This window comes from Gasterosteus aculeatus, chromosome X (genome assembly GCF_964276395.1).
Source record: "Gasterosteus aculeatus chromosome X, fGasAcu3.hap1.1, whole genome shotgun sequence".
NCBI classification, from domain to species: domain Eukaryota; kingdom Metazoa; phylum Chordata; class Actinopteri; order Perciformes; family Gasterosteidae; genus Gasterosteus; species Gasterosteus aculeatus.
This window is the reverse complement of record NC_135698.1, coordinates 4787144-4813752: the sequence shown is the minus strand read 5'-3', so window position 1 is coordinate 4813752 and position 26609 is coordinate 4787144. Positions and strand designations below refer to the sequence as shown.

At 42.9% G+C, this 26609-nt stretch overlaps 1 protein-coding gene across 1 annotated transcript in view; it reads left to right on the top strand.

Moving 5' to 3' along the window:
• Positions 1 to 2024: 2024 nt before the first annotated feature.
• LOC120809472 (synaptotagmin-9) overlaps positions 2025 to 26609 on the top strand; it is a 43384-nt gene continuing 18799 nt past the window's right edge. The window contains exons 1-4 of the mRNA XM_040163295.2: positions 2025 to 2641; positions 17040 to 17215; positions 19352 to 19569; positions 19842 to 20382. Coding sequence (XP_040019229.1) covers positions 2494 to 2641; positions 17040 to 17215; positions 19352 to 19569; positions 19842 to 20382 — 1083 coding nt within the window. The 5' untranslated portion in view covers positions 2025 to 2493. The remainder of the gene's footprint in view (positions 2642 to 17039; positions 17216 to 19351; positions 19570 to 19841; positions 20383 to 26609) is intronic.

Sequence of the window (26609 nt, the reverse complement as noted above, 5' to 3'; positions counted from 1 at the left end):
AAATTGTTTTTTGATGACGTACTGGTCAGTTACACCTGGGGTCCGTTTCAAGTAGGAGGTTTAACAAACTCTGAGTTAAACCCTAAACTCAGAGTTGATTTACCCTGAGATGGGAAACTCTTGAGTTTTGGGTTTCAGAACAGCTGTTCAGAGTTGGTTCAATCAACTCGGAGTAGGTTGACTCAGAGTTGAGCGCGTGCACCCCCGCATTATGAAGGCAGCATGAATGGAGCCACGATACTACGATTTATCATGGCAACCACCACAAACAAACTATTCACCCCTATTAAGCTGGAAATATCAATGCAAACGTACGACGAGTATGAACCTGTAATTAGAAAAAAAAGCAACACCGCTACTGCAGCAAAAGACAGAGAAGCGGCATGAGTTCCAATATAGTTTTGTCAGTTAATATTTAATGTACCCACTAATCATAATCCATACGTTTCACTAATTCACAGTTTTTACACGGTTTGTTAGAATGCACTACACACAGGCTTGAAATACACATATTTGCTCATATTTAATCACAACTGCTCATATTTAATCACAACAATATCGCTGTTAAAAACTGGTACAATGGTATTGGACCTATAATGTATTTTATTCAGGTGCATCCTGTGGAATTTCCTCTATTATATATTATATTCTAATGTTGTAAAGGAAACTGCCGTTTGCAGAAACACGTAATACACAAAGAATGTGTTCGGATGTGAGAGCATGTCCACAATGGGGGACGTTACTTATATGACGACGGGTGAGGTTTTGTACATATTTGATGGATTGTGAAAAAAGATGATACCGTTCAAACAAGTAGTTATCTGGAAATGACAACATATCTAATCGGGGCCTCAATATTCTCTCCCGACGTGTTTACCACCCTGTGAAGTAATACCGCTTCATCAACAGGATTGTCCAGAAAAGGACACTTTAGTCTTTAACGTAACAGAGATCTTATTTTGTTTGGAAACTGCGCTAAAATCCGCCTGGTACAGAGTACTTGAATGAATGAGGAAATGAAAGCGTGCTGTGTGATTCGCTGGGCTGCTGTCAGAGAGAGAAGACTGTGAAAGAAACTCAAACCTGCCCCCGACCAGGTTATGTTTACAGGCTCAGTTACCATGGTGACTGACTTTGAGCTTTAGTTACCTCCCTTTCTGAAACAGACAAGCCAGAGTTCCCCTCATCTCAGGGTTAACAAACTGAGTTTCCACTAAGCCCGCTTCTTGGAACGGACCCCTGGTGGCCACTGAGTCTGACAGTATTACATCATATGGCTCACAGACAGTAATCACTTCAGTGCAGAAGCATTTTTATTGCACATTATGTGTGAAAGATGTCTTCCTTCCGAGGTAGTGTCTATTGAAACAACAAACCAAACCATTGGTGTTTGCAAGAAATCAGAGGTTGTGTGGTGTCAAAGGCTAGTGGTTACAAAAGAAGCTGGACTCTCATTTTTTAGAGTGTACTGGCTCCCCAGTTAAATAGTTTGCTTGTGTCTTAAGCTATATGTTGATTGACAGGACGTCAACTAATACTTCACAAACACACATAAAAAGGGACTAGAGACCGCCTGATGCCGGGAGGCCTTTTATCAGCTCCACCACCAGGGCTTTAATGTGACATTTATTAGTCACTGGCCCTTTCGTTACCTCCAGTAAAGGCCAGGATTGTGTGCGCCCCCCCCAACCCTTTATCTCTCAGGTGTTTCAGCCCCCTCTCCTTGGTAGAAACACAGGAGCACACTGGGGATATTACCTTCAGCACTAATCTGTTTACTAGGTGAGAGAGAAAAACATCTTTGACTTTTTGCTCATTAGACCATTGACAAAAGGAAGGGAACGCTGAGGGATTTCATGACATTTGGAAAGTGTTCAGTTAGAGGCGAGTCGCACACAGTGATGTCTCTATCCGCTGGTAGGGGTGCAGGATGAGAGGGTTGGGGGGGGGGTGATGGAGGCAGAACTTCCTCTCAGTCTCCCTGCATCAACGTGCATTGATAAATAACTGAGAGCAGTGTAAGCCGCGCATTCATCGAGGACCTTCACTGGTGCTGCTGAAGCCTGGAGGCTCAGTTGGGATTCAGCAGGAGCAGCGGCGGCAGACAGGAAAGGGGGGGGGGGAAATATTTAAGAGGGTAGAAGGAGGGAAAAAGAAAAGAAGGAACTGCTCGCCAGATTGCAGCAGTTACTTATTCATTACTTATCTATTTATTCATTCTCAAACAACAAAATGCCATGGAGGATTTGTTTTACGCATGACAACTTAGAGTAACACCTCCATCTCTTTTATTCTCACTTCAACTGAACATCAGTGAATGTCGCGGATGCGTCGTGGGCACCGGACCTACCCAGGGGTGTAGCCGCGGTGTTTCGGGTGCGTCTTTTTGCGCTGGCGGAGACCGCGAGAGCGCTCTGCTGTGTATGAGAGAGAGGTGGGGGTGGTGGAGGATCAGCCGGAGTGGCCGACTAGTCAGAAGGATGCTGGAGGGCAATGCCTACAGAAAGAGAGGATGAGATTTGTCGAAAGGCGCTGGAGCTGCTTTCCGACCTGTGCTCCAAGGGGGAGGTGCAGGACGACCACTGCCTGGATTACATCTACTACTTCAGGGACCTGGCCAGACCGCGCTACACGGACTCAGGTCGGACTCCTTCATCTTCTCCATGACAGTTAAATGTAGATCCGGAATATTAGTCACCCGCGACCGTCCTCTTTAAAACGCATATACAATATGCGCTTTAATATTCAAAATCGAGCCCATCACGAGCACGGAAATACATTTGAATATTTCTAGAGGAGCATTCTGCACACTTTTATCTAAAGCAGCGCAGCTTCACTTAAACTTAAAAAAAAAAGATATATAAAATTGAATCCTTTGTACCCAATTGCCTCGTGCACGCCACACTGTATTCCCAGTTCACGAAATGCGAGAAGAGTGCGAACTTGTTGCTTGCATCCATTAGCACCCAGCAGCAGAATGTAACAAAGCATCTCCGTGCCATAAATATAAGTGCGCGCGTGCGTGTGTATTTGTGTGTGTGTGTGTGTTCTGTTTCCAAATTCACCACAGCATCCATCCATCCGCCTCTTCGCGTAGATGAACCGAGTGTTGGTCTGGTTTCTCTTTCACTGAGGCGTTGAGAATAGCCCCACCCGATATTCTCCCACAGCTGCCAGCACTTTACAAACTTGGCTCTTGGAAAAAACCGATTAAAACCAGTTCATTGACCACACAAATCTACAAGGAAACTGTAGTAATATTACAGGCATAAACACAAATACCAAGACATTGGGTTATTGAATTTACTAAACCCCCATAGACGCAGTATGTTCAGTAGAGTGTGATATGTGGGTTATTTGCACGGCTATGTGCACAGCAGAGCTTGCAGGCTGTTTGATCATCTTTCCTGTGTGTACGGTCTAAAGTGTACGTACAGAAGGCGCAATTGTTAATTCATTTCTTATGTGTGTGTTTGTGTGTGTGTGAGCAAGCAAGTGTTTTTTCATCTATGTTAATGTTTTTCTCCCCCTTAATAGCAGCAATGGCTGGGCTGCTGATATTTAAACATGTTACAATCCATCATTAAACATGTATGATGAAGAGGAAGTTCAAGCTACCAGAGTGGTTCCCATGAGGAGCCATGACCCACTTCCTCTTGTATTAGACTGCTCTAAATGCACACGTACACACGCACGCACACACAAAACACACACACACACACACACACACACACCACACACCACACACACTGATACACAACAAACAACTATCCCTCTTAGTCGAAGAGGTTAGGAACGGGAGCTCTTTCAGAAGATTTGGGAGCTTTTCTGCAAAACTTTCAAAAAGGCGCCCATCCAAACAGGTGGTTTCAGGCCGGCAGAAAGAGCCACGGGAGGAATCTGATTATCAATCTTTCGCCGAAAAACATATAATGAGTCCGCATGGGTCTACATTGTGTAATTTGTTATCCGCCATATATATTCAAAATAGTTCTTGGTCATCTAAAAGGTCAATATGTCAATATGAAATTCACAGCCTATCAGAGCTGATAGCACTGACGATGGAAATGTTGCAAACTAAGGAGAAATTTGAGTGCAGGGACTTTATTTGTGGTTTTCAAAACCACTTTTTTTTATCTCTATTCCTCCCTGTTTACATTATGTTTGGGCAGTGAATTCATGTGTTATTGGCTTCTGATAATGGGCCCTTACCTTGTATATACATTGTCTTTTTTCGGATGTAATTTGCTAAAAAGATGTGCACTTTGTCTCATAGGAGGAGCTTGATGTTACATTACATTACATGTCATTTAGCAGACGCTTTTATTCAAAGCGACTTACAATAAGTGCATTCAACCATAGCGATACAAACTCAGAATAACAAGAAACAAGAAAGTGCTCCCCAAACACACTGGTTTTGTACTGCCAGTTGGAAGAATGACCAAACAAGACATTGTCAATTCTTGTCTAACGGTTCTGCTCCCGTTGTCCACAATTCTCTTCACGGAGAACGTCATTTGAATTAACTTCTCTGACTCAAGTGCTGTTGAGACTTTCGGCCTCTCGTCGAGTCGCTCCCATCTGTTTACTGTATATCTCACTGAAGGAACATGGTCTGTTTGGCCAAGCATTTCAATTCAATTGTCTAACTCTGCCCAAAATCACAAACTTACAATGCATGCAATTAATTGCTGTGTTTTTCCAGACTTCTGAACAAGTGACGTAAAAGGCTAGAAAAGCTGTGCAGGTTTAAAATTGAAGTACTTCATCACATGTAATGAATCTCAATTATGTTTACGTTACAAGTCCAATTTCAACAATGTCTTGCTATTAAAAAATATCTCTCTTGAAAACTTAATACGAATCACATTTCCTTGAATGAAGCTGCTGCACAGTAACAAAAACCTTTAACCTTAACCAGTAAGGCATCATGTCTTTACCACAAGTGTTTTAGTGCTGGGCTGTAGGAGAAACAATCATCAGAGAAAAAGGGTGGTGTCTCTTCACTGAAAACTTCATCATGAATCTTTATGCCTCAACACATTCTCCACATTTTGTTTTCTGGTTAGTACCACGTGCAGTGTGGCTGGTGGAAAATGTTTTAGATAGTTTAAATTGATTTGATTGCCCTAACGTCTCAGGATGAACTTCAATATTATTTTGCCAGCCTAAAAGGCAATTCAGTAAAATAGAATACGTATATCCAATAATAATAATCAGTAATATATATGTACTGTGTATGTCAATTGTCTCGTCTGCTTGAATGCCGATGAAATCAGTGCTTTTAACTTCCTCCAGAATGTCGTCCGTCTGCCGATACCAGCCTTGACAAGAATGCGCAAGCTCGGGAAAAAACTAAAATAATGTTGCGCCAGGCTGAGTCTGTTTAAGGACGCTGATTGGCTGAATTGTGAGTCAAACATTTTTTTATTTAAATCAGCAATTGGCTAAAGTGCTTTTTAGAATCTTGAGCTCGGCCGTAGCGCACCTTAAACACGCATGAAGACAGGACGTGCGTATGTCATGCAAGGATGTGCAGAAAAAGCATATATTTTACAAATATCACTGGGTACATTCCATATTTCAAAAACAAAAATATTAACATTAGAAATTTTAAATTTTTTGTTTTGGGCGGCTCAAAGCTGCCACTGACAACGTGGTATAGATCAAACCCCTCAGAACAAAAATGTACTTTTGAGTGTGCAGCCTGCTTCTCAGTGGACCTCCGTGAAGGCAACAGCTGTGGGTTTTGGATTGGTGATGCAATTGGAAGGCCTTTTCTCTTGACCTAATTTATAGCCTCATCACTCTTACCTTTGAAGCACACAGACTGAGAGAATACATTCAGTGTTTTAAATACTGTATGTATGCATTAAATATTTATGTTTTCATATATGCTAAACACCTCTTGGTTTGTGTCTGGAATGCAGCGATATCATGCAAAAGCTTTTCCATTTGCACAAATATTTGGCCACATGTCTTCCCGCTGTGCTTCCTTGGTGCTTTCACACAAAAAGCTCGGCCATTAGGCCTGTGTATGTAAGTGTTTAATGAAAAGGAGTACGTCTGAAGAGGTGATGATGCATACTGTTGTCACAGTTACTGATGGGACCCAAAAGCACGACTCAGACCAAGATGGGAGGAACCAGTAGGTTTTAATCAATGGGGCAGACAAGGTCAAAACCGGGAGATCCGTCAGAGGGCAAACAAGTCCGAGAGGGGCAGGCAGGGAATCCGTAGACGGGAACAGGCAGAGGTCCGAACCAGGGTGGCAATCAGGAAGGCGAACAAATCCGAAAAGGAGCAGGCAGAGAATCTGGGGTCAAAAGGCAGGCAGGGTCAAAACAGAGGTAAATCGGGATAACTTGGAAAACTCTGAAAAACACACGAGACAATCTGGCAGGAAACAAACGAATGTGACGGGCTTAAATAGTGAGTGGCTGACGAGGGGATGTGCTTCATGTGAGGGCAAGGAGAACCAGGTGAGGGTAATGAGCTGATGATGTGGGAGGATCTGAAATGACAGGGGAGTTAGATAACATGCAGTGAAGATTAAAATAAACTATAATGTGGTCTATTGTGTGACAACTGTACACTAGAATATTTTAATAAATTTATATAGTTTTTAATTGCAGGCAACATGATTTTGAAAGGACTTAAGCTAAGATTTCTGATATTGAACGTATTTGATTTTATGAGGTGCGTGTTGATAGTTATCAGCTGACAATCGTAATCACATATGTCTGATTGCTTGTCTTAATTAGATCTGATCATGTCAGGGCCCCCATACGTAGTGCATTCACAGTCATTATAATTATATGCAAAAGTATCATTTGAAAACAAAACATTCCACAGATAAAGGTTGTGTCTATAGAAACAACGATGTCCCGCGGAAAGATAAAACGCAGAACTGCTTTCATTTCCTGGTCTAGATGATGAGGGATTGATTAAATGGTTCGGTAAATAGGTTAGGTTTCATTAAACCCTTGATTGCATTTTTAGCAACAGTTGCCAGGCAACATGACATTATTGGATATTTGGGTTAGACATCTTTGAGCCCCTGGTGATATTCGTGAATCAGCTCAATAAAGTTAATGGCTCTCGTCTCTCTTGTCTTAATCTGAAATCCAACACACAACTACTTTCTTTCAGATGTTATTTTCGCGGCACTGTGAAAGAGGTTTCCAGGACATTATCCCCATGCTTCCGCTCAGAAACCCACTACCATGCCCTTTCACCTCAGTTATTGTCTTATATTGACCCGCTGCTGACTTAGCTGTTGCCTATTATTGAACTGCACTAAGTGCTGCGCTCCCTGGAGAACGGCCTATTGTACATCGAACAGTTTAATGAGATGGCTCCAGCCCGAGGCCTTCTCTCTGACTGTAGCAGGCTGTGGACCATAATCACAGGCCTCCATTACTAAACCTGCTCTTAATGCTTCTCTGAACCTTAACTTTACATCATTTTTGGATAATAAAATGTATACTTTCCAGGGACGTGGTGTCAATATGGTTGACAATGTGTGTGTTTTTTTGTTGTTTAAATAATGCAAGTGATGGTTCCTTTTTAACCAAGTGGCAATGTTTTTACCAGTCTAACATGACAAAGCTAAGAAATGAATGGTTTAACCAATGTAATGGCCATCCCTACAATAATTCCTGGGTTATTTTAATTTGGACCACAGTGGAACATTTACTGACCTACAGTTCCCCTCCCCACAGCATGTTAATACAAATCAGTGGAACTTAAAAGGATCTGTCACCTCTCGCTTGCGGAGCATTGGCTAGTGTAAAAATGTGATATTTACACAAGTGCAGTAGTTGAGGGTCATTTTACATACAGGTGTAGTACAGTAAACAGGAGTATACATAATTGTGAGTACCTTGTGTGTCTCTGATTTGTGTCTGCCTTCCTCAGGGACTCCACAGTGAGTGTGATGTGCCTATAATGAACCTACCTCAGAGACACAGTGCCCTCCTGGTCTATATCCAGTCAGCACTACTAATGCTCACCACCACAGAGAGAAAAATTAAACCAACCATAAAGTTGTTCACATATCGTTATATAGTTAAGTATTGTTGTTCATTTTATTTAGCCTTATCAACCAAGCCCAGACTTTGGGCAGAGTGATCTCAATCGGATGCATTAATTATTCCATACTACAACCAGCAATGTTGTCATGCTTATAATGTATGAATAAAACTGTCTTAAACAACTGGGAGCTGTGCAGCTCAAATTGTTGAACGCAGTTGGAAGTAAAACGTCTTTGTGACAGCAAAACAGGTGGAATACACTTCCTTAAAATCCAATCTTAATCTTAATCAAGCTGTCTTCTGACACTGATTTAACTTTTAAGGAGCTTAAACTGAACTGGCTAGTGAACTGGCTACTGGAGAAACAACCTGCCCACAGAGAACTCCTATTGCTTCTCCGTAAAGAAAGAGAGAGAGATGGTTTAGAGGTCTTCAGATCAGATTTGCATACTTCATTTGCCACGAGCAGAGCCACATCCACGTCTCCTTCCTCGGTCAAGACAACACATCTGCAGGATTGCATCCTGCTAGTTCTAACCTTTCTAAGTTGGCATGTTTTAAATTGATTGCAATGATGCATTTAGTCCTCCCTCACATCTTTTAACCCTTTGTAAGTTGCAGTGTTCCGCATTCCCTTGCAACATCTTTGTAATTGGTTTAATATAATGTTGTATCATTGTAGCAAGATGTTGAGCTGGTAATGTGTCCTAGTGAAAATGGACATAGTGAATTATAGTACACAATGAAAGAGGCTGAGTTGGGAGGGAGACAAAAAAGCCATTCAAAAATAGCTTCAGACATCTTAGATTTAACCACAGGTGCACATACCACCAGTATGCTTTGGATATTTAGGATGAATTCAATTTATGGATCTATAAAGTTACCAGACAGGAGCCGCTCTATAATTTAGCTCCAGCTGAATGTGTATGACGGTGCCTTCCGATTCGGCTGTGTGAGAAGAAAGGCAATCTGTTGGTAGGGTGCTGAGGGTTAAACACTTTGAATACAGAATAAGATTGCACAGATGGATGCACGCACGCTCAATAGGTTAATGAATAAATCCTCATTCCTGCTTGGGAACTCTCTTGGCCCCCGACAGGAGACAAATGTGATGGTGGATCTGCATGTGCTAGCGTCATTGCATGTCAGACTAACCAACATGATCTTATGGAAAGGCGTATCGTTGTTTGTGAGCCGTTTCCGTAGTCGGGTGCCCTCTCGCAGTTTTGAACGTTGAGGTTAAAGTTGCAAGAAAACTATTTAGTTAAAAAAAAAGGTTGGTATTTGAATAGGGATGTTTGTTGCGTACAGAAAGTTACTGATGTGAGCAAAATTGTCTACATAAATAAGTTTACGATTTTAAGCACAACCTCTAGCATGTAAAAAAAGCCTAACTATAAGATGCAAAAGGACTTAAGAAATGGCCGTGTTGGTTGCACCAGGCTTAAATATCCCACATGGTAAGCGTGCAGAACTGGCAGGAACCTTTAAGTTTCATTGTTAGGTGCAGCTCGGCCTCTTTTCTGATCCTTTCTTCAGGATAGCCAAATAATCTTCCACCCTAGAGCGTGTTGTTGATTCATACAACCACTCATCAAAGAGAGATTCAGTCCAAATCAAGACAAGAAGCCATCTGTGCGTCTGTTCGCTTTGGGGTTATAGGCTTGATACACATCAGAGGCAGCCAAGGCCTCTGCCAAGGCTCCTATCGGGAAAAATATATTTGCTGTGTGGGACAATGAAATCTCCCACTGACGATGATGCTTCCTGGCACTGAGACGCCTTGTTGTTCAAAACCTTTAGATATGTTTCTTTTATCACGTAATCTGCCTTATCGACGATAAATTGGCAACCTTGTTCTCATACCAAAACTTCCCTCAACCTGTTATTGTAGTACAGTTGACCTTTTTATTCTTGCACGGAACATAACAGTGGTTTACCGTTACGACGCCGGCACAAGTACCACTCATTGCTAGATCTTCCCTCAGCTGTAGCCAACTACTTTATTAACATTTTTAAGAAAAAACACTCTCCCAGGCATTCTTAAGCTGTGGAAGACTGTGTAATCTTAAGGGCAGAAATTACTAATAGATATCACCATGAAACTTCCCCAGTTGATTTCATGAATTAAAATAATTAATAATTGTGTTACAAATTATGTTTTGGTTTATTTTATTTGTATTTTGCACTGAACAAAAGCAGCTTATATATATATAAATAAATATATAATATTTATTGAATAGTTTTGCATAGATGTGCAACTAGGAAATTACTTTGGTGCAGATTTCTTAATAACCCCACTATTTTAATGTTTTTCAGTAAAAATTACAACAATGCTGTAGAAGACATCATTCCCATTCATGTGACTTAAAAAAACTTTACTACACTAAGTATCACTGCTGGATATGTTTTCTAAAACATCCATGTACAAGTACAAGAGCGCCTTTTCTGAATCATGTTTATAACGGACGTGTTCCTTGTTCCAAATGCACCCACTAATACAATTTAGGACGTGATTGTAGTGCCCTCTTGACCACTTACCCTATGATATAAGCCCCCTCTAATGCTTCAGAGAGCATTGCACTCTTAATGCTTGCATCAGATATTCCTTCATAGATAAACTCAAATAACCCCACCACACTAATCAAAACCTCTCTAACTTTTCCTTTTTTTCAAATTATAATTGTCAACTTCCTTTTGCTTATTGATTATTGAAGCTCCTGAATCCAATTATGTGCTGCCAGCTGTATAGGGTTTAGACAACGGGCGCCTTGATTACATCCTGCAAAAAGAGTTGAAAAGAGAGACCTCATGTGGCTTAAGAAAAGGGTCTCACAATTGGAATTGAATGAACCGACTGGCTTTTTTTTTAACTTATTCTAAATGCCAAACAAAAAAAAGTAGCAACAGTGTTAACATATCTGTTTTGTATCTGTGTTCAGCTTTTGTGAAAACATTTTTTGGAGGACTAGCTTTTGGAGAGGTGCCTGTAGGGACTGGCTGTCGCTGTCACTGCCATAGACTGCAGATAAGAAGTGGACGTCGTCCTTGTGACGTCACCCTTTGGTTTGTGGACTACAGTTTTAAACCCAAAAGTTGGCAGTTTTGGCTGTCCCCTTGAATTATAGCCGTGGCCATGTTTTTTGCACCAAATGAACGTAAAGGGTGACTCTGTAGAGGCAGCAACCCGTCAGTTAGCTTGCACTGAAGCATACTCTGCTTAATGGTCAATATTACTATAAATGGACCATAATTTACTCTGTTGCAATATGTTTGCAATGTTTCCTCTGGGAATTAATCAAGGGAGAGGTAGTCTTCTCACATGCTTCCATAAAATCTGACTGGATAGCAGAGAGTATGTACGTTTAAAGATACTTCTGCAGAGCTGCCAACTTTTTAAAAAAGCCTCCCACCACACGTTCCATCAAACAAAAAAGTGCAACAAATAGAGTGCTTAAAGTGCTTAACACATGACAAAAATAACAAAAAATTAGGTATCAGAAGCTGGTTAGTCATTTTCTATGGGGAAGGTTGATTGATTGATCACTGTATCATAGATATTAAATACCATGACTTTAATCACTAATGATGTTACCTATCTTACGATATGTAGCCTCATTGATCACTATATTATTCACATGATATACTACGAGGTTAAACACTATTGATGTAGAGGAACAGATGAGGTTCAAGTACATTTAAATTTATAGTTATGTTTGTGCATTCAACTGGACGAGGACCACCACACTGATTATCGGCAGCACCACAAACTACAGCTGCTCCTCTTCATCTTCTTTAGAAAGATGTTTGACTGTACAAAAACTCTGATCTGATCCATTGAGATATTTTGCCAATTATTTGTATGTCTGATATACATACCATTTTTTTTATTTTAAATGAAAACAAAACAAGCTTGATAGTAAAATACATAAGTCAAGAACTGTATTAAACTGTATTAGCAAGACCAGCTGATGCGGTGACGTCATCAAGTCAGCTGCTGTTCCGTTTGCGGAAATGACCGTTCTTTGTTCGTTCCCCCGTACCCGTGAGTCAGAACTCCTGAGTCCGTCTCCCAAGTCTATTCTCCAGAGAACGCCGCCGTCTTAGGTGTTGAGAAAGGGCCTATGTCTATGCAGCGAATAGGGCTACAGATGCGGCCCTTAGCGTCATCCCACGTCGGGGAGTTTGAAATAGAACGGACGCGTCTGAGACCAAAATCAGATTTTTTTTTTTTTTGCCGTAAGTAGGTGTGAAAACATGCAAAAGCGTGTGATACGGCGAAACCATGAGAGTTGGCAGCTCTGCTTCTGGTTGGTGCCTTTCCTGCTTGTGGATTGTGGAGCTAGCTTGATATAGTTAGCTAGAGGGTCTGCGTTTTTGGGTTGGATAGTTCTATTGAAAATGTGTATATTCTATCAAAAATGAATAAAGAAGTGATGTGGTCATTGTAAATGAATGCAAGGGAGGCTTCGTTGTTCGCTGCATTGGTTTTAATGCATCACCGAGTGTGTCACTTTACAGGCATAACATGAACTCCCCTATATCCTATAGGATGTGCGCAAGCGCACTAAAATACCATATATGACATCTCCCCCTCTTTTGAGTGTTATATGACATATAAACAAAGGAACACTTAAACTGAGAATGGCTACTTGAACAGCGAATAGTATGAACCCAGACTAACTTAAATTAAGACATTTGAACATACACTGGTTTTGAGCGTTATCAACACACAACACATTATCAACATCAATAGCTGCACAACTTTCTTTCCATCAGCCCCCCCCCCCCAAAAAAAACCCCTATATAATCTGCACTTGTCTACAGGTCAAGGCTGTCGACTTTTCCTGCACACTCGTCCAGATCTGGTCACAGTCCGGGTTGTGGACGTGGCCACACTCTGACTGACAGGAACAGTCTCTAACACAGTGGCTTGGTTAGAGTGTGTCTTCCCCTCAGAGCGGGGCGTGGTCCGAACAGAGGGTGAATAAGCATCCCAGGAGGTAGTAGCGTAGGGAGTCGACCGCCCATCGGATGGCCAGGCACTCATTTTCCACTGTGCTGTACCTGGCCTCCCTCTCGAACAGCTTCCTGCTGATGTACACCACGGGGCGGTCCACCCCCCCCCCACCTCCTGGGACAAAACGGCCCCAAGCCCCCTGTTCAACGCGTCGGTGTGCAGAATAAAGGGAAGAGAGAAGTTAGGAGTATGAAGGAGTGGTTCCCCACAGAGAGCCTGCTTTACCTTCTCAAACGCCTGCTGGCACTGCTCCGACCACTGGACCGGATCTGACGCACCTTTCCGGGTGAGGTCGGCCAAGGGGCTGGTGAGGTCCGCGAAGCCGGGGATGAACCGCCTGTAATACCCCGCCAGCCCCAAGAACCGCCTCACCTCTTTTTTTTGTCTCGGGCCGCGGGCAGGCCGTGATAGCTGTCGTCTTGTCCACCTGAGGGCGCACCTGCCCGCCCCCCAAGTGGTACCCCAAATACCGTACCTCCACCCGTCCAATTGCACACTTCCCCGGGTTGGCGGTGAGCCCCGCCCGTCCCAGCGCCTCCAGCACCGCGCCCACCTGCCGCACATGCTCCGCCCAGGTGGTGCTGTGGATAATAACGTCTTCCAGGTAGGCGGCAGCATATGCAGCGTGCGGACGCAGCACCTGATCCATGAGACGCTGAAACGTGGCCGGGGCCCCAAACAGCCCGAAGGGAAGTGTGGTAAATTGGTACAAACCGTACGGGGTGGAGAATGCCGTTTTCTCCTTGGACTCTGGCGACAGAGGAATCTGCCAGTAGCCCTTGGTTAAATCCAGTGTCGTGAAAAAACGTGCAGTGCCTAGCCGGTCCAGGAGTTCGTCGACCTGGGGCATTGGGTAGGCATCGAACCGCGACTCGTCATTCACCCTGCGATAGTCCACGCAGAACCGTACAGATCCATCCTTCTTAGCCACAAGGACGATGGGGCTGCACAAGGCACTGTTGGACTCTTCTATTACCCCCAACTCCAACATACTGGCCAATTCCCTCCGAGCCACTTCTTTCTTGTGTTCGGGCAACCTGTAGGGTCGTGACCTCACCGTAACGCCCGGGGGCGTCTCGGTACTGTGTTCTCTGACTCACTTCCCATAGCGTATATCAGGCTGCTAACCTGCACGGCGCCATCCTCTTTGTCAAGGTTGGTGGTAGTCCTAAACCTCACAAAACGCTGCTTCCACTCCGGCCATTCTACGGCCTTATCAAAGGAAAAGTTTGTTGGTGGATTGAACATCGCCACCATGTAAATGAATGCAAGGGAGGCTTCGTTGTTAGCTGCGCTGGTTTTAATCCATCACCGAGTGTGTCACTTTACAGGCATAACATGAACTCCCCTATATCCCATAGTATGTGCGCATGCGCACTAAACTACCGTATATGACAGTCATCATGTCAACTTCTCAGGGAGATATATGTATAAATATAGCTGAGCAGTCACACCAACCCAGATGCCATTGCTCTTAATGAGCCACTCCCCTAATGAAGAGAATGTACTGTTGTTCAAGCTGTTTCCTTGAGGTTTTACTTTTGGAAACATTTGAGAGAGAGAGAGATGACTAACATGTTTTCATCATCAGGTGTAGGACAAGGGTTTCTTTAGACACTGAATAACAGAGCAACAACATTGCCGGGCCGACATGTTCAGTGATGTCAGCTGCGCCCTAATCGGGGATGTTACTGCCGGTTGCTTTATTATTTATATATATATATATATATAATCAGGGCATTGTCTAGTTTTACAATACAAGTGCAACTCGTTTTGTTTTTGAGCTCAAGGGCTGGACTAATTGCATCCATTAATGAGCTCATACTCATCTCAAACTATGTCTGAATACTCTCCCCTGTCCCATTAACAGATGCACTCAGCTCTTTTAGCAGGGAAGTTGAATGATGGAAACGCTGTTCAATAGAATTTTAAAATGAAATTGTTAAAGCATAGCAGCGTATTTTACATAATGTGAAGCTCAGAATATCACGGAAATTGTGAGTGTGTCGTGAAGCCTGGAAGGCATTGCTCCAAAAAAAGAACACCGATGGATCAAAAATCTTCTTTCTCTGTGTTGAGCCTGATTCAGAAGGACTAGCAGGAAAGAAAAAGAGACGAAGAAGAAAGCGGTGGTGTAGAAAGATACAAAGAGCACAGACATTTCTTTATCTATGTAACTTTTTCCCGGGATTGAGAATGAAGATGTCAATTTGCAACACAGCTTGCTAGATAGAAAAAGTAATAACAGAAAGTGGCAGAAAGTACACATATTTACTCTGAGGTAAGGCAATTTTATTTGAATTGCATTGTGCTTTACAAAGTGCCTGACATAAAAACATTCAAACATAAAGTAAAGAGATTTTAAAACTGTTAAGAACATTGATTCAAACATAAAAGAAAAACAGTAATTAAAAAATACAAAAGACAATATAAAAAAAACTAAAGAGAATACAATTTGCAGTGTAGTTTAGAAGTACCAACATTTTCAAATTTCGAAATGGTTTATTAAAGACAGCAGCAAACAGAAACTTCTTTAATCTGGATTTAACGGAGCTGAGATATTCAGCAGGCCTGCAGAAGTGGTTACGAAACAGTTTTATTTAAGCCTCTAGAACCAAGATTAGTAAAAGAGACCATCAGTGAGAAGAGTGGCTTTTTTGCCTTATTAACATAGACCGCTCAATGTTGGAGACCCAGAAGACCGTATGGCTGGACCCAGTGGAAGGACAGGAGGCACCAGAACTATGACTGTCCGACCCTGTTGCAGTAAAATGAGAACTTTTCCAAAGGGATCCAGTGCTCGAAAAAAGCAGTTTTGAACAAAGGGACAGCTAAAATCGACACAAAGAAAGTTCTTGTTGGTAGCTTTAAATCAGGGGTGTCCAAGAAAAATATACGAAGGACTGGGCCGCTCACTAGCTGTGAGGTATACTGCCTGACTTCTAATGCACTCGTTTTGGATAAATCAATCAAATGCAGATAAATTACGTTTGATAATTGAACATGTTTGAAGAAAAAAAGCCTCCATCAAAGCTCTAGTAGTAGATTTTCATTTAGATGAAAAGGTTGGCAGGTCATTCTCTTAGTGAGCTAGGTTCTTAGGGTGCTGATCCCCCTTCATTGTCCTGTATCAAGGGAGATACGAGAAGAGAAATAGTGGATGTGGATATTTCAAGCTTATTATACAAATAAATTATTCGGATTATTAACACATCAACTAACGTTGGTTTAAAAATTGTCAGTAAGTAATTGGGCTTATTAAACAAATGAAAACTGCGTATATTTTTAACTCCCCTGTAATGGGAGAATGTTGCGCTCAGTGGGAACAGCGATGCTGCGCTGTGGTCCGAAGGACAGCTGGCAGGTCAGGATTAAGTTTGGTGGTTGGGATGCGAAGGATGCTGTCGGTCATTCTGGTTCTCAGTCTGCTTTTGTTCAGCGTTAACACAGAGAATGTCTGCTCAACGATGTTGAGCCGAACAGACTCATCCTTCATTTTGCGTGGCGTCTCATCAGAGGATACTTTTCTAGAAAGAATGACAACGGCGAAATATTACCTCAATGTATGATTGAATGAATAACCTGAAACAAAAAGGTTTTGAAGCCCTTTTCAATCCTTTGTTATAACATTTTATCACATTTAAAATATAGTGAAATATAGTGAAACAGCAATCTGTCGAGTGTCTTAAGTAAGCTTTAGAGTAGAAAGCATGTAATAAAGACAGGGTGAGACATGATTATTTTTGGTGTTTAATGGTTTGGATTTGAGCATGTGCAGTTTATGTTGTGTTTACAACACACTGGGTCTCATAAATCAAATTAATACCCAAAATGTTATAGTCTTTCCATCTCATTTAATGTTCTGAGTAAACACCCTCTGTCTCCCCTGGGGACCCAGGGTTGTCTGTGACAGCGTTTGAGTGGTTTTCCCTGGCAGTGCTTTCTGTTCATTGAGCCCACCTTCCTCTCTCTTCCATCTCTAGATGTATCGGTGAGCCTGTTGTCCCTGCTGGTGACCACCTGTGGTCTGGCTCTTTTCAGCGTCTCTCTCTTTGTCTCATGGAAGTTATGCTGGGTGCCACTGAGTGGCCGCTTCCTACCAGATCTCCTAAAGGGAGTGCACTTCCTGGGAGGAGACCAACAGCCTGTCCTCACAGAGGTAAGGAGGGTGATGTTGAAATCCAAAAGTGAAAGTATTGATATGTCGAGCAATATTTGGTTAGTCATATGACTCATTTGTATTTTCTTTGTGCAACCAGTGTCGATATAAAATATGCAGTCTCCATCTACGTAGCCACCCATATATTTCTATAGAGCCGTTATTAAGCTCTACATCCTTTTACTACCGACTTACTTGTGGCAAATCCAAAAATGGGAAAAGTTGACAGCAGACAGCTAGCAGCTAGCGGCCTAAGACAGCACCCAATTATCTTTTTAAGAGTTTTGAATTTTAAAATGCTGCGGATGTTTGGATATTGACTGGATTTTGAAGCAACCTCAAGTGACCATATTGTGAAGATGCGGTTTCATGGATCTCCACATTGGCTTCATTATTCAGCGAGGTTCCCACTTGGCGTCATTGGTTTACGTTAAGTTTTTTTTCTCTCCAAATTGGGCGCCATCCCAAACATGCAATTCATATGGTTTACACACAGCTCCCTCGTGATCGTCCATCTAGTGAATTCGTTAAAAAAAGTCAGCAGAAGACAGCACCCTAAAACCAACAAAACAATAGGAGTCTTGAGGGCTTGGCTTGCTAGCCAACATCGGAGAGGCTGTCCCTGTTCTTATTAAGCTAAGCTATTATTTATTGTAGGGCTGTGCGGAATGGCCAAAAATACATATCTCACGGTATTAAGATTCTGTTGGTATCCTGGTATATGACGGTATAGCTTTATCAAGTAAACACATTAATTCATTGACCCCAAAAAGCACCGGCCCCTGCTACCCGAAATGCTGTTCGTCGCAATAAGGGACACAACGGCCGACGGGGGGTGGCGGTGCGGACGTTACGTCGGTACTTTTGTGCATCTGCTTTCACTTCAGAGCTGGACGCATGGGGGTATCTGGAGCTGCCTCCGCAATTCTTTCAAATCGACACTCCTCCTGAGAGACCTGCCCTCCTCTGACTCTGATTGCTTTATTTCAGGTTTATGGCCAATCTAACCAACGACAGTTCAATTCAATTCATTTTATTTTGTATAGCCCATAATCGCAAATTACAAATTTCAGAGGGCTTTACAGTCTGTACACATACAACATCCTCTGCCCCGAAACCCATCATCGGCACAGGAAAAACTCCCCAAAAAATGAAAAAACCCTTACAAGAGGGAAAAAAGGGAAGAAACCGCAGACAGCAGCGAGTATTACCCAATCAGGGGCCGAATAGGACAAGTCTTCACAGAATTTGGGTGGGATTATTTGCAAGGGATGCTGCATGACGACAACTCTGAAAATACGGGACAAACCCCATCCCGTATTGATTCAAAACGGGACGATTCCGTATTTTAAGGGACAGGTGGCAGAGGCTCAACAGACTTTGCAATAAACCGTTTTCTGGTCTTACGTAACTTATGTCGGGTTTTCCAAAACAAAAAACCTTCCAAACAGACACAGCTCCTCTCTTGGGCACAAGATGTGTTAGTGCATCTTTGGTCTCTTGTTGTTTCTCCTCCATCCCAGCATGCAGTTAGGCGGGGTAATTTTTATACATTTATTACAATTATTAGTGTGACAAATAGTTTATATGTCACAAGCGGTTGTGTCGTTTTGTTTTACCTTGAGTGTTTGTTGTGGGTTATTCATTCATTATAAAGATATAACCATGACTCAATATCAACACACATAAGACAAGTAGCTCCGACCGCTGGGCGCTTCTCGATGACGTGTATAAATAAATTCTGCCGCCTGCCGAAGGGCAATGTTAGTTGTTATGGCGTAACACCGGTATGAACGGTATGTGAGAAATCCATAACGTACGGAAATCTTATGCCCTAATTAATTGTACTGTAATGTTACAGAAGAAGAAACTAAGCCACTGTCCACCCTTTTAATAAAACTATTTCATTAGGTATAATATTTGCCTTACACAAGGAGGGGACGCTGCATTTTTTTGAACATGAGCTTTATTCAACTTGTTTCCGTTTACATGTAGCCATCACCATAATGTAAGCCATTACCGCAGTTCCACCATTGTACTCCAAATGTGTGTCAATAGCCTGATGGCTTAATAAACGGTAACGTTTGCGTATTTGCATTGCTGTAACTGTTACACAAGCTGCTGTCCGTCATACAGGTGGACGGGGACGAACGAGAGTACAGCGAGGATGGCTGTGTAAAGGAGCCTTCAGGACCCCTCATAGCTGTGGCTGTCCCAGAGTCGGGCCTAAAGATAAGCCACACGTCGCCTGACATCCCCCTGGAGATCCAGACCAAGGTGGAGAAAAGCCAGGTCCACACTCTGGCACGGGACAGGGTCCAGAGACAGATTACTGAGCCTACTTCGTCCGTACGGTAAGTACGCATGAAACCCCAAAGCTACTGTACAACCTTTTGCGTTTGAGGATGAGGCACACAGACTACCCCTACACTGTAAAAAAAGAAACGTTAAAAAATGGTCAAATCACTGGCCGCAGCAGCTGAAAAGCACGAAACCGTAAAATTACTTCCTGTCGTATTGCGATGAAATACCTTCAATAGTGATATCACTAAAAGTTTTGCAGTAAAACACTACCGTCGTTATCGTTTGAAGGTTTTCACGTGTCCGTTTTCACACTTTGTTTCAGACACAACTCCATCCGACGTCAGATGAACTTGTCCAATCCGGACTTCAACCCTGCTCAGTTCCAACGCCAAGACTCACTCTCTGGTTTGGGCCGAATCAAACCAGAGCTCTACAAGCAGCGATCTGTGGACGCAGAAGATGGCTGTTGTCCCGACGGCTGTGGGCGTCTCCTCTTTGTCCTAAAGTTTGACTTTGACCTAGAACAGCTGATTGTGAAGATCCACAAGGCGCACGACCTTCCCGCCAAGGACTTCACAGGAACCTCCGATCCTTACGTCAAGATCTACCTGCTGCCCGACCGCAAAACCAAGCACCAGACCAAGGTGCACCGCAAGACACTCAATCCGGTGTTCGATGAGGTGTTTCTCTTTCCTGTGGCGTACGCCGAGCTGTCAAGCCGCAAGCTACACTTCAGCGTCTATGACTTCGACAGGTTCTCTCGTCATGACTTAATTGGTCAAGTGGTGGTGGACAACTTCTTGGATCTTGCCGACTTTCCACGGGAGACTAAACTGTGCCGGGATGTACAATACGTGACCTCGGTGAGAAAGCACCTTTGTCCATTTCTTAAAATTCCACTACTTTGTGTCTCCCTCCTCTGCATCACTGATGCTACATTTCTGCGTAAAGCTTTACATTTGTTTAGAGTGAATACCACAGCTGGTTGCTAATAGGAAGCAACTGAGTAGAATGTAGCAACATGTTTGCCGTTGAATACACAACCAGCAGTATGCATGCCAGCATAAATTCCATGCACTTTCTTGAGTTTTGCCAGAATCTGCCCGCCAATGGCAAAAACAATGTAACAACAGGTGCAAGAGTTATATATCAATGGACTTGAATTTCCTTTCCCCTGCAAGTGGAACTAATCTGTAGTTTCAGGAGGCAGAAACATAGAAATATACTTAGACACAGTTAATGTTTAATGAAAGCAGTAGGAAACACTTGGGGATAGTGACCTAGATCTACGCTGACGTAGGACTGGGATTGGTTTGGCAGAGATACAGCGACACTGTCTATATTACATTATCCACTTAAATCGAGAGCGTTGGTACACTGAGTAACACAGTTATGAAGTTAGGGCCTCCTGCAAGGGAATTCCATATGGTTTGTCAGTGTTATAGAAACAAGATGGCAGTCTGGTGTGTCTCAGTTTGAGATGAACACTTGTTTTCCGGTCCATGGGCAAACAGTGTTAGAAGACGGTAACTTTGCTCATATTCATATTGGTTTATGGATTGACAATACATCTAGAGAGAGTATCTAGAGAGGACTAGCCTAAACCATTTTCAGTCTGACATTGCCTATTGAGGTGGGGCCCGATACAATACTATTTCATGGGGCCTTTAAAACCATCCTTTTAAATGTAGCCAGAGGCCTCTTTAACGTGTGCAAGTATTGCAAAATTGTATAAAGGCCAACCATGGCAGGAATACTTAGATTTAACAGAAATGAAGGCAAATGTTACAAAAACATTTCACTTTTCTCGTAACTCATCGACTGTCTGTCTGATGATGATGATAATATAAGCTCTTGGGGAAACCTCAGTTTTTGGAGTCGCTAGCAGATATATGAATAACTGTCAACAGATATCAAAGCCGAATTATGTGAAGTTAAGCAGTTGTTTATTTGTGTGTTGTTATTTCATGCTAATAATCTAAATACTGTCTTCTTATGAATTTGGTGTTCAGCCCAGAAAACTCTGATTTCCTGACTGCAATCATTTGCACTTTGAAATGGGTGGGGTGGCGTGACTCGATTCCCCGATGATTCCTTCCACTCTCGTCGGTACTTGTATCCGCTTTTATTTCAAAAGCTGGACGCGGGGGTGTGTGTGGAGCTGCCTCTGGCATTCTTTGGAATCGACAGTCTGCCAGGAGACCCGCCCTCCTCTGACTGATTTTCAGTTTCAGGTTCACGGCCAATCAAACCAACAATGGCAGCGAGTATTACCCAATCAGGGGCACAATAGGACGAGAAGTCCCACCCAAATCATTATTTACATGGGATGCTGCATTGAAGATCCCTGTCCCATATTAATTCAAAACGTGACGTGCTATTTTATTCTCAAATAGGGGATGTTTCTGTATTTTAAGGTAGGGGTTGCAACCCTATCTACCCTGTGCAGTACACAGTCTGCAGAGGACCACCACTTCAAACACAGCAATCAAATGATGGAGAGTTGAGGGCAAATTGATTAAAATCAACTTTTTTCTAAACATTTGTTTGAATAATTATATGTATTGATACGTATACATATTTACAAAACTTGATGCAATCTTAAATAATTTTTTTGCTTGAGTTCATGTCACTTGCCTTTGCTAATATAGCAATGAAAATTGCAGAAATTGGTAGAGGGTTTCAGGAAGCTATCCCTGGGGTCTAGAGCAGGGGTGTCAAACTCATTTTAGGTTTGGGCCAGATACTGCCCAGTGATTTCATGTGGGCCAGACCATTACAAATCATATGGGGCGGTGCCGGGCGGATGGTCCGGCCGACAGGGGGTGTTTGGTGCTAATGGTCCGGGGGGAAGTGCCACGCGGATTGTCCGGTCCAAAGGGGGGGCCGGGGGGACACTTTCATCATTTTCAAGCGGGTGCTGCTGCCTGGAGTAGCGCCGTGTTCGAAAAGGTCTAACGCAGGGGTCCTCACACTTTTCAATCCAAGTCAAGGCGATCTACCCCCACTCTCACTCGGGCAGTTCGCCCGCAATAATAATACGGAACAACATCGCTGCATCACTGGAGCGCAAATCGAACAGATATTAAAAAAACACACAACGAGCCTTTCTTCTGTCAGAAGTGATCGCGTGGTGACCTGACGGGATTTTTTCCCCCAATGGCAGGTGATCTACCGGCACTGGGTTAGTGAACGGCCGTATCCCCCTGGTCTAACGCATGTGGTGTGGCGAAATTCGTGAGGCGAATTTTAAATTGAAAGACGCGTGGGATGCGAAAAAGCTTTTTTCCCCTAAGTTGAAATATTGCCCAGTTTCCCAAATGTAACGGTCGGGATTATTACCGCCGCCTTATAGGGGTTACAAAGCACTTACTCTGAAGAGGACTGAGTGGGACAGGGTCTGGGTCCCCCACACTCAATGCCTGTGCCTTGATGCTCAGGTGAGTGAACAGGTTTTTTACTATTTAGCAGCTGGACTGGACGGTAGCTTCTTAGACGGAGCAAAGTAGGCTTCAGTAGGCGGTCGTCTGAAGTGTGTGTGGGGTGCGTGAGGTAACCCCCCTCCTACTCTACCTAGGTCTAGCTAAACCGGTGAGGCGCCCCTACCCCAGGTAAGCAGCCCAATATACTAGACTAAGTTAAACAAACACGTACAGCTGTTATTCCCTCTATTGTTTACTCGAGGATAAACACAGAGCACAAGGAAAACATATTCAAATACGAGACAGTTATATGGGATGGTTTCATTAATACATCTTTAATGTAAACATCATATAATGTATACATCATTAATACGTCACCTAGAAACCTCACGAATGGCTACTCAATACCTCTGTTTCACCTCACCATCAAACATTGGGTGCTTACAAGTTCTCATGGAACCTGGAGAAGCAACGTTCACCCTTATGAAAACTAAAAATGGCTCCCTTTAACCAGAACACGAAACTTACCAGAGAATATAGCTTACTTCTAAAGGCATTTAACATTCACATTCACATTCCAGTAAACTTACTTTAGATGGCAAAATAAACAGTTACTCAGCGTCTGCTGTGCCAGTCCGCATGAGCTAACCGTGTCACTGTGTATGTGTGTTTGTGTGTGTGTGTGTGTGTGTGTGTGCGTGTTAGTGTCAGCTCCGTTGCTGTTCAGTTCAGTTCAGTAGGTGCTGTTAGCGTCTGCGTGCTTGGGTGTGTGTGTGGGCGCACAGTGCGGCTAGTTCGTTCAGTTCTGTTCGGCCGCACACGCCGCCTGCTGGTTCATGGATCAGTGTATTGAAATGTGGTGCAGTGATTACCCATACAACCGCAGAGGTCACACGTCGTGGGATGTCCGATGGCTGGCAGGGTAAACCTCCAATGAAACGTGTTGTCCTGATGTCAATCGCCCCCTTTCCCGCGCAGCTCACGCACGGGAAGTGGGAAGAGGTGGGAAGAGCTTTTAGCTAGCATGTTGCACCTCAAGATATTGATGTCCCGGCTTGCTCTTCTTGAACGCTCCTCCAGCCATCTTCATCAGTGCACGCTATCTAGCCCCAGCTAATAGCAAAAGTTAACTTTAACTTTACTCTAATGCCGCACAACTTCGGCGCTCGCACTATCCGAGGAAACGAAAACCCAGACGTAACCGCGTTACTGGTTTAAACGTGTCACTTTAATCTAATGCAGCCCGACTTCGGCGCTCGCACTATCAAATAAAACGAAAACCCAAACGTATCCGCGTTACTGGTTCGGAACGTGTCACTCAATACGACCACTCGACAATATTCCTTACCAGGGAAAACACTTGACGCGCCCGTGGAGCCCAAACACTTCTAGCGCTCTCCTTTTCGCCGCTCGTACCCCGTGTTCACGTGAGTCTTAAAGCCGTAGTACATATTTGTACCCGCTACACAAAGTTGAAATATTTCAAATATTTTTGAAATATTGAAATGTTTTAAATATTTCAACTTTGGGCGAAAAATTCACCTGATGCTGTCTTGCGAAAGCCAATTAGCGTTGAGATGCCCCGCTCGTCATCACCGCCGTCCTGCTGCCACAGTGTGAATACACTTTATGAAACTGCCAGAGACACACACACACACACAGCTGAGACTGAACACCTGTAAGTTAGTAGTGTCTATCCGAGAGACGCTGGCACCGAGCTGACACAAGAGGTCATCAAACAGGCTGCTGGTCAGCCTGAAGTAGCGCTGGAAGCGGCAGTCATCCAAACGCACTTCCTGGAGGAGTCGGTGAAATTGAAGCTTCACACAACAAATAAAAAGCAGAAATAGTGGTAACGGTAAATGGACTGTACTTGTATAGCGCTTTTATAGTCTTCTGACCACTCAAAGCGCTTTAAAACTACATGACATCATTCACCCATTCATACACTGATGACAGGAGAACCATACACAGTGACACCTGCCATCAGTAACTACCATTCATACACTGTAGTCGCAGCTACAGGAGCAATGTTGGGTTAAGTGTCTTGCCCAAGGACACAACGACATGCAGGTTAGCCAGGCTTGGGATCGAACAGACAACCCTCTGATTGGAGGACAACCGTGCTCCCCACTCACCCACAGTCTGTCCCGACTGTCCTAGTGGTTCTTTCCATGGTGGATAGCGTAAACGATAACTGTCTTTATGCAAAAAAGCTGCAGATAAGCCGCGCCTGAATGAAGCAAAAAAAATGGGACGCGAATGAAGCAAAAATAACTACAACTAGTCGGGGAAAGTAAAGCGTTGCGAGAATTCGCTTCGCTTTTGGTGTGAAGTGCTGCACTAATGCTGCATAACTACAGTAATGCCGACCCTTGTGGAATAACACTCCAAACACACCCACACACACACACATACATTATCTTATTGGTTGACAAATATTGTTTTAACACCTTGCAGCTAAATAAGGTCAGTATAAATTGTCCAGAAGCTCCTCTGAGGCATCCAACTTGTGAACTAGCTGTCATGTCTCCTGTGTCCAAGTCTGAGCTGTCCACCTTTCTAAATATAATTCCTTATTTTATGTTTATGCACACAGACTGCTGTCAGCAACGCAAATGACGGACTTTTCCAACTAGATACAATATGATAAATATGTGTTTACTTTGGCTATGGCATACTTTTGCCTTCCAATTAAGACAATAATATACGTTGTATTAGGGCTGTGCGATATGGCCAAAAATTCCGATCACGGTATTTAGAAAGATTCTGACAATATCCCAGTAAGTAGGCTTTTTCAAGTAAACACATTAATTCATTGACATTGAAAACGACTGCCGCTACCCGAACAGCTGTTCGCCGCTCGCCAACGTGCTCGTAACTGGCCGGCAAGTTAGCGTGTTAGCTTGTTGTGGCTGCTATTAATCTAAATAAACCAGTTCTTCAGTTTCTTTTGGCTATAAAATCATTTTTGACTCTTCACAGCAATCTGCAGTCTCTGACTCGTGTCATGATCTCACTGTAAAACGACAACATTACACTTTGTGCAACCAGCATCAAGTTAGTGCATTTTTGTACTAGCAAAGCTGCTGGTGTGTTTCAAAGGTACGTTTCTTTAGAAAAACCTCCTGAAAGATATAGAATATTTCTCATTGACGAGAACAGAATCCTTTTCTTTGGATGTTAAAATTCCCGACAGCTCTTCCCAACAAATCTTGTGTGATAAATGTTTACGTCAGGCTTTTTCATCAAATCCTTAATACAAAACAATCAATTAAAACAAATCTGGCAAAAAAAACAAAAACAATAAATGATGTGCTCCAGGATGCAACTATGATGAAACCGTTTGACTTTAATGAGATCAAAAGTCACATGACACAAATTCTGTGAACCTTTAACAGAACGGCAGGCAGGGCAGAACAGAAGGAAGTTGTTCTCTCAAATTACTGTCAAATATTCTGAAATAAATTAAACTAATGATTTATGGCAATATAACCGTATTTTAATGTTGAATCAGCATCAGACTTTTTTCTAAACACCAAATACAATCAGACTGAACCTTTACACACCAACATATATCCAATGGTTGACCAATATAATAGTTATGTACAGTGATATTTAAGGTAACTTGGTTACATCAACGGAAAAAAGTTTTGGAAAAGTCATGG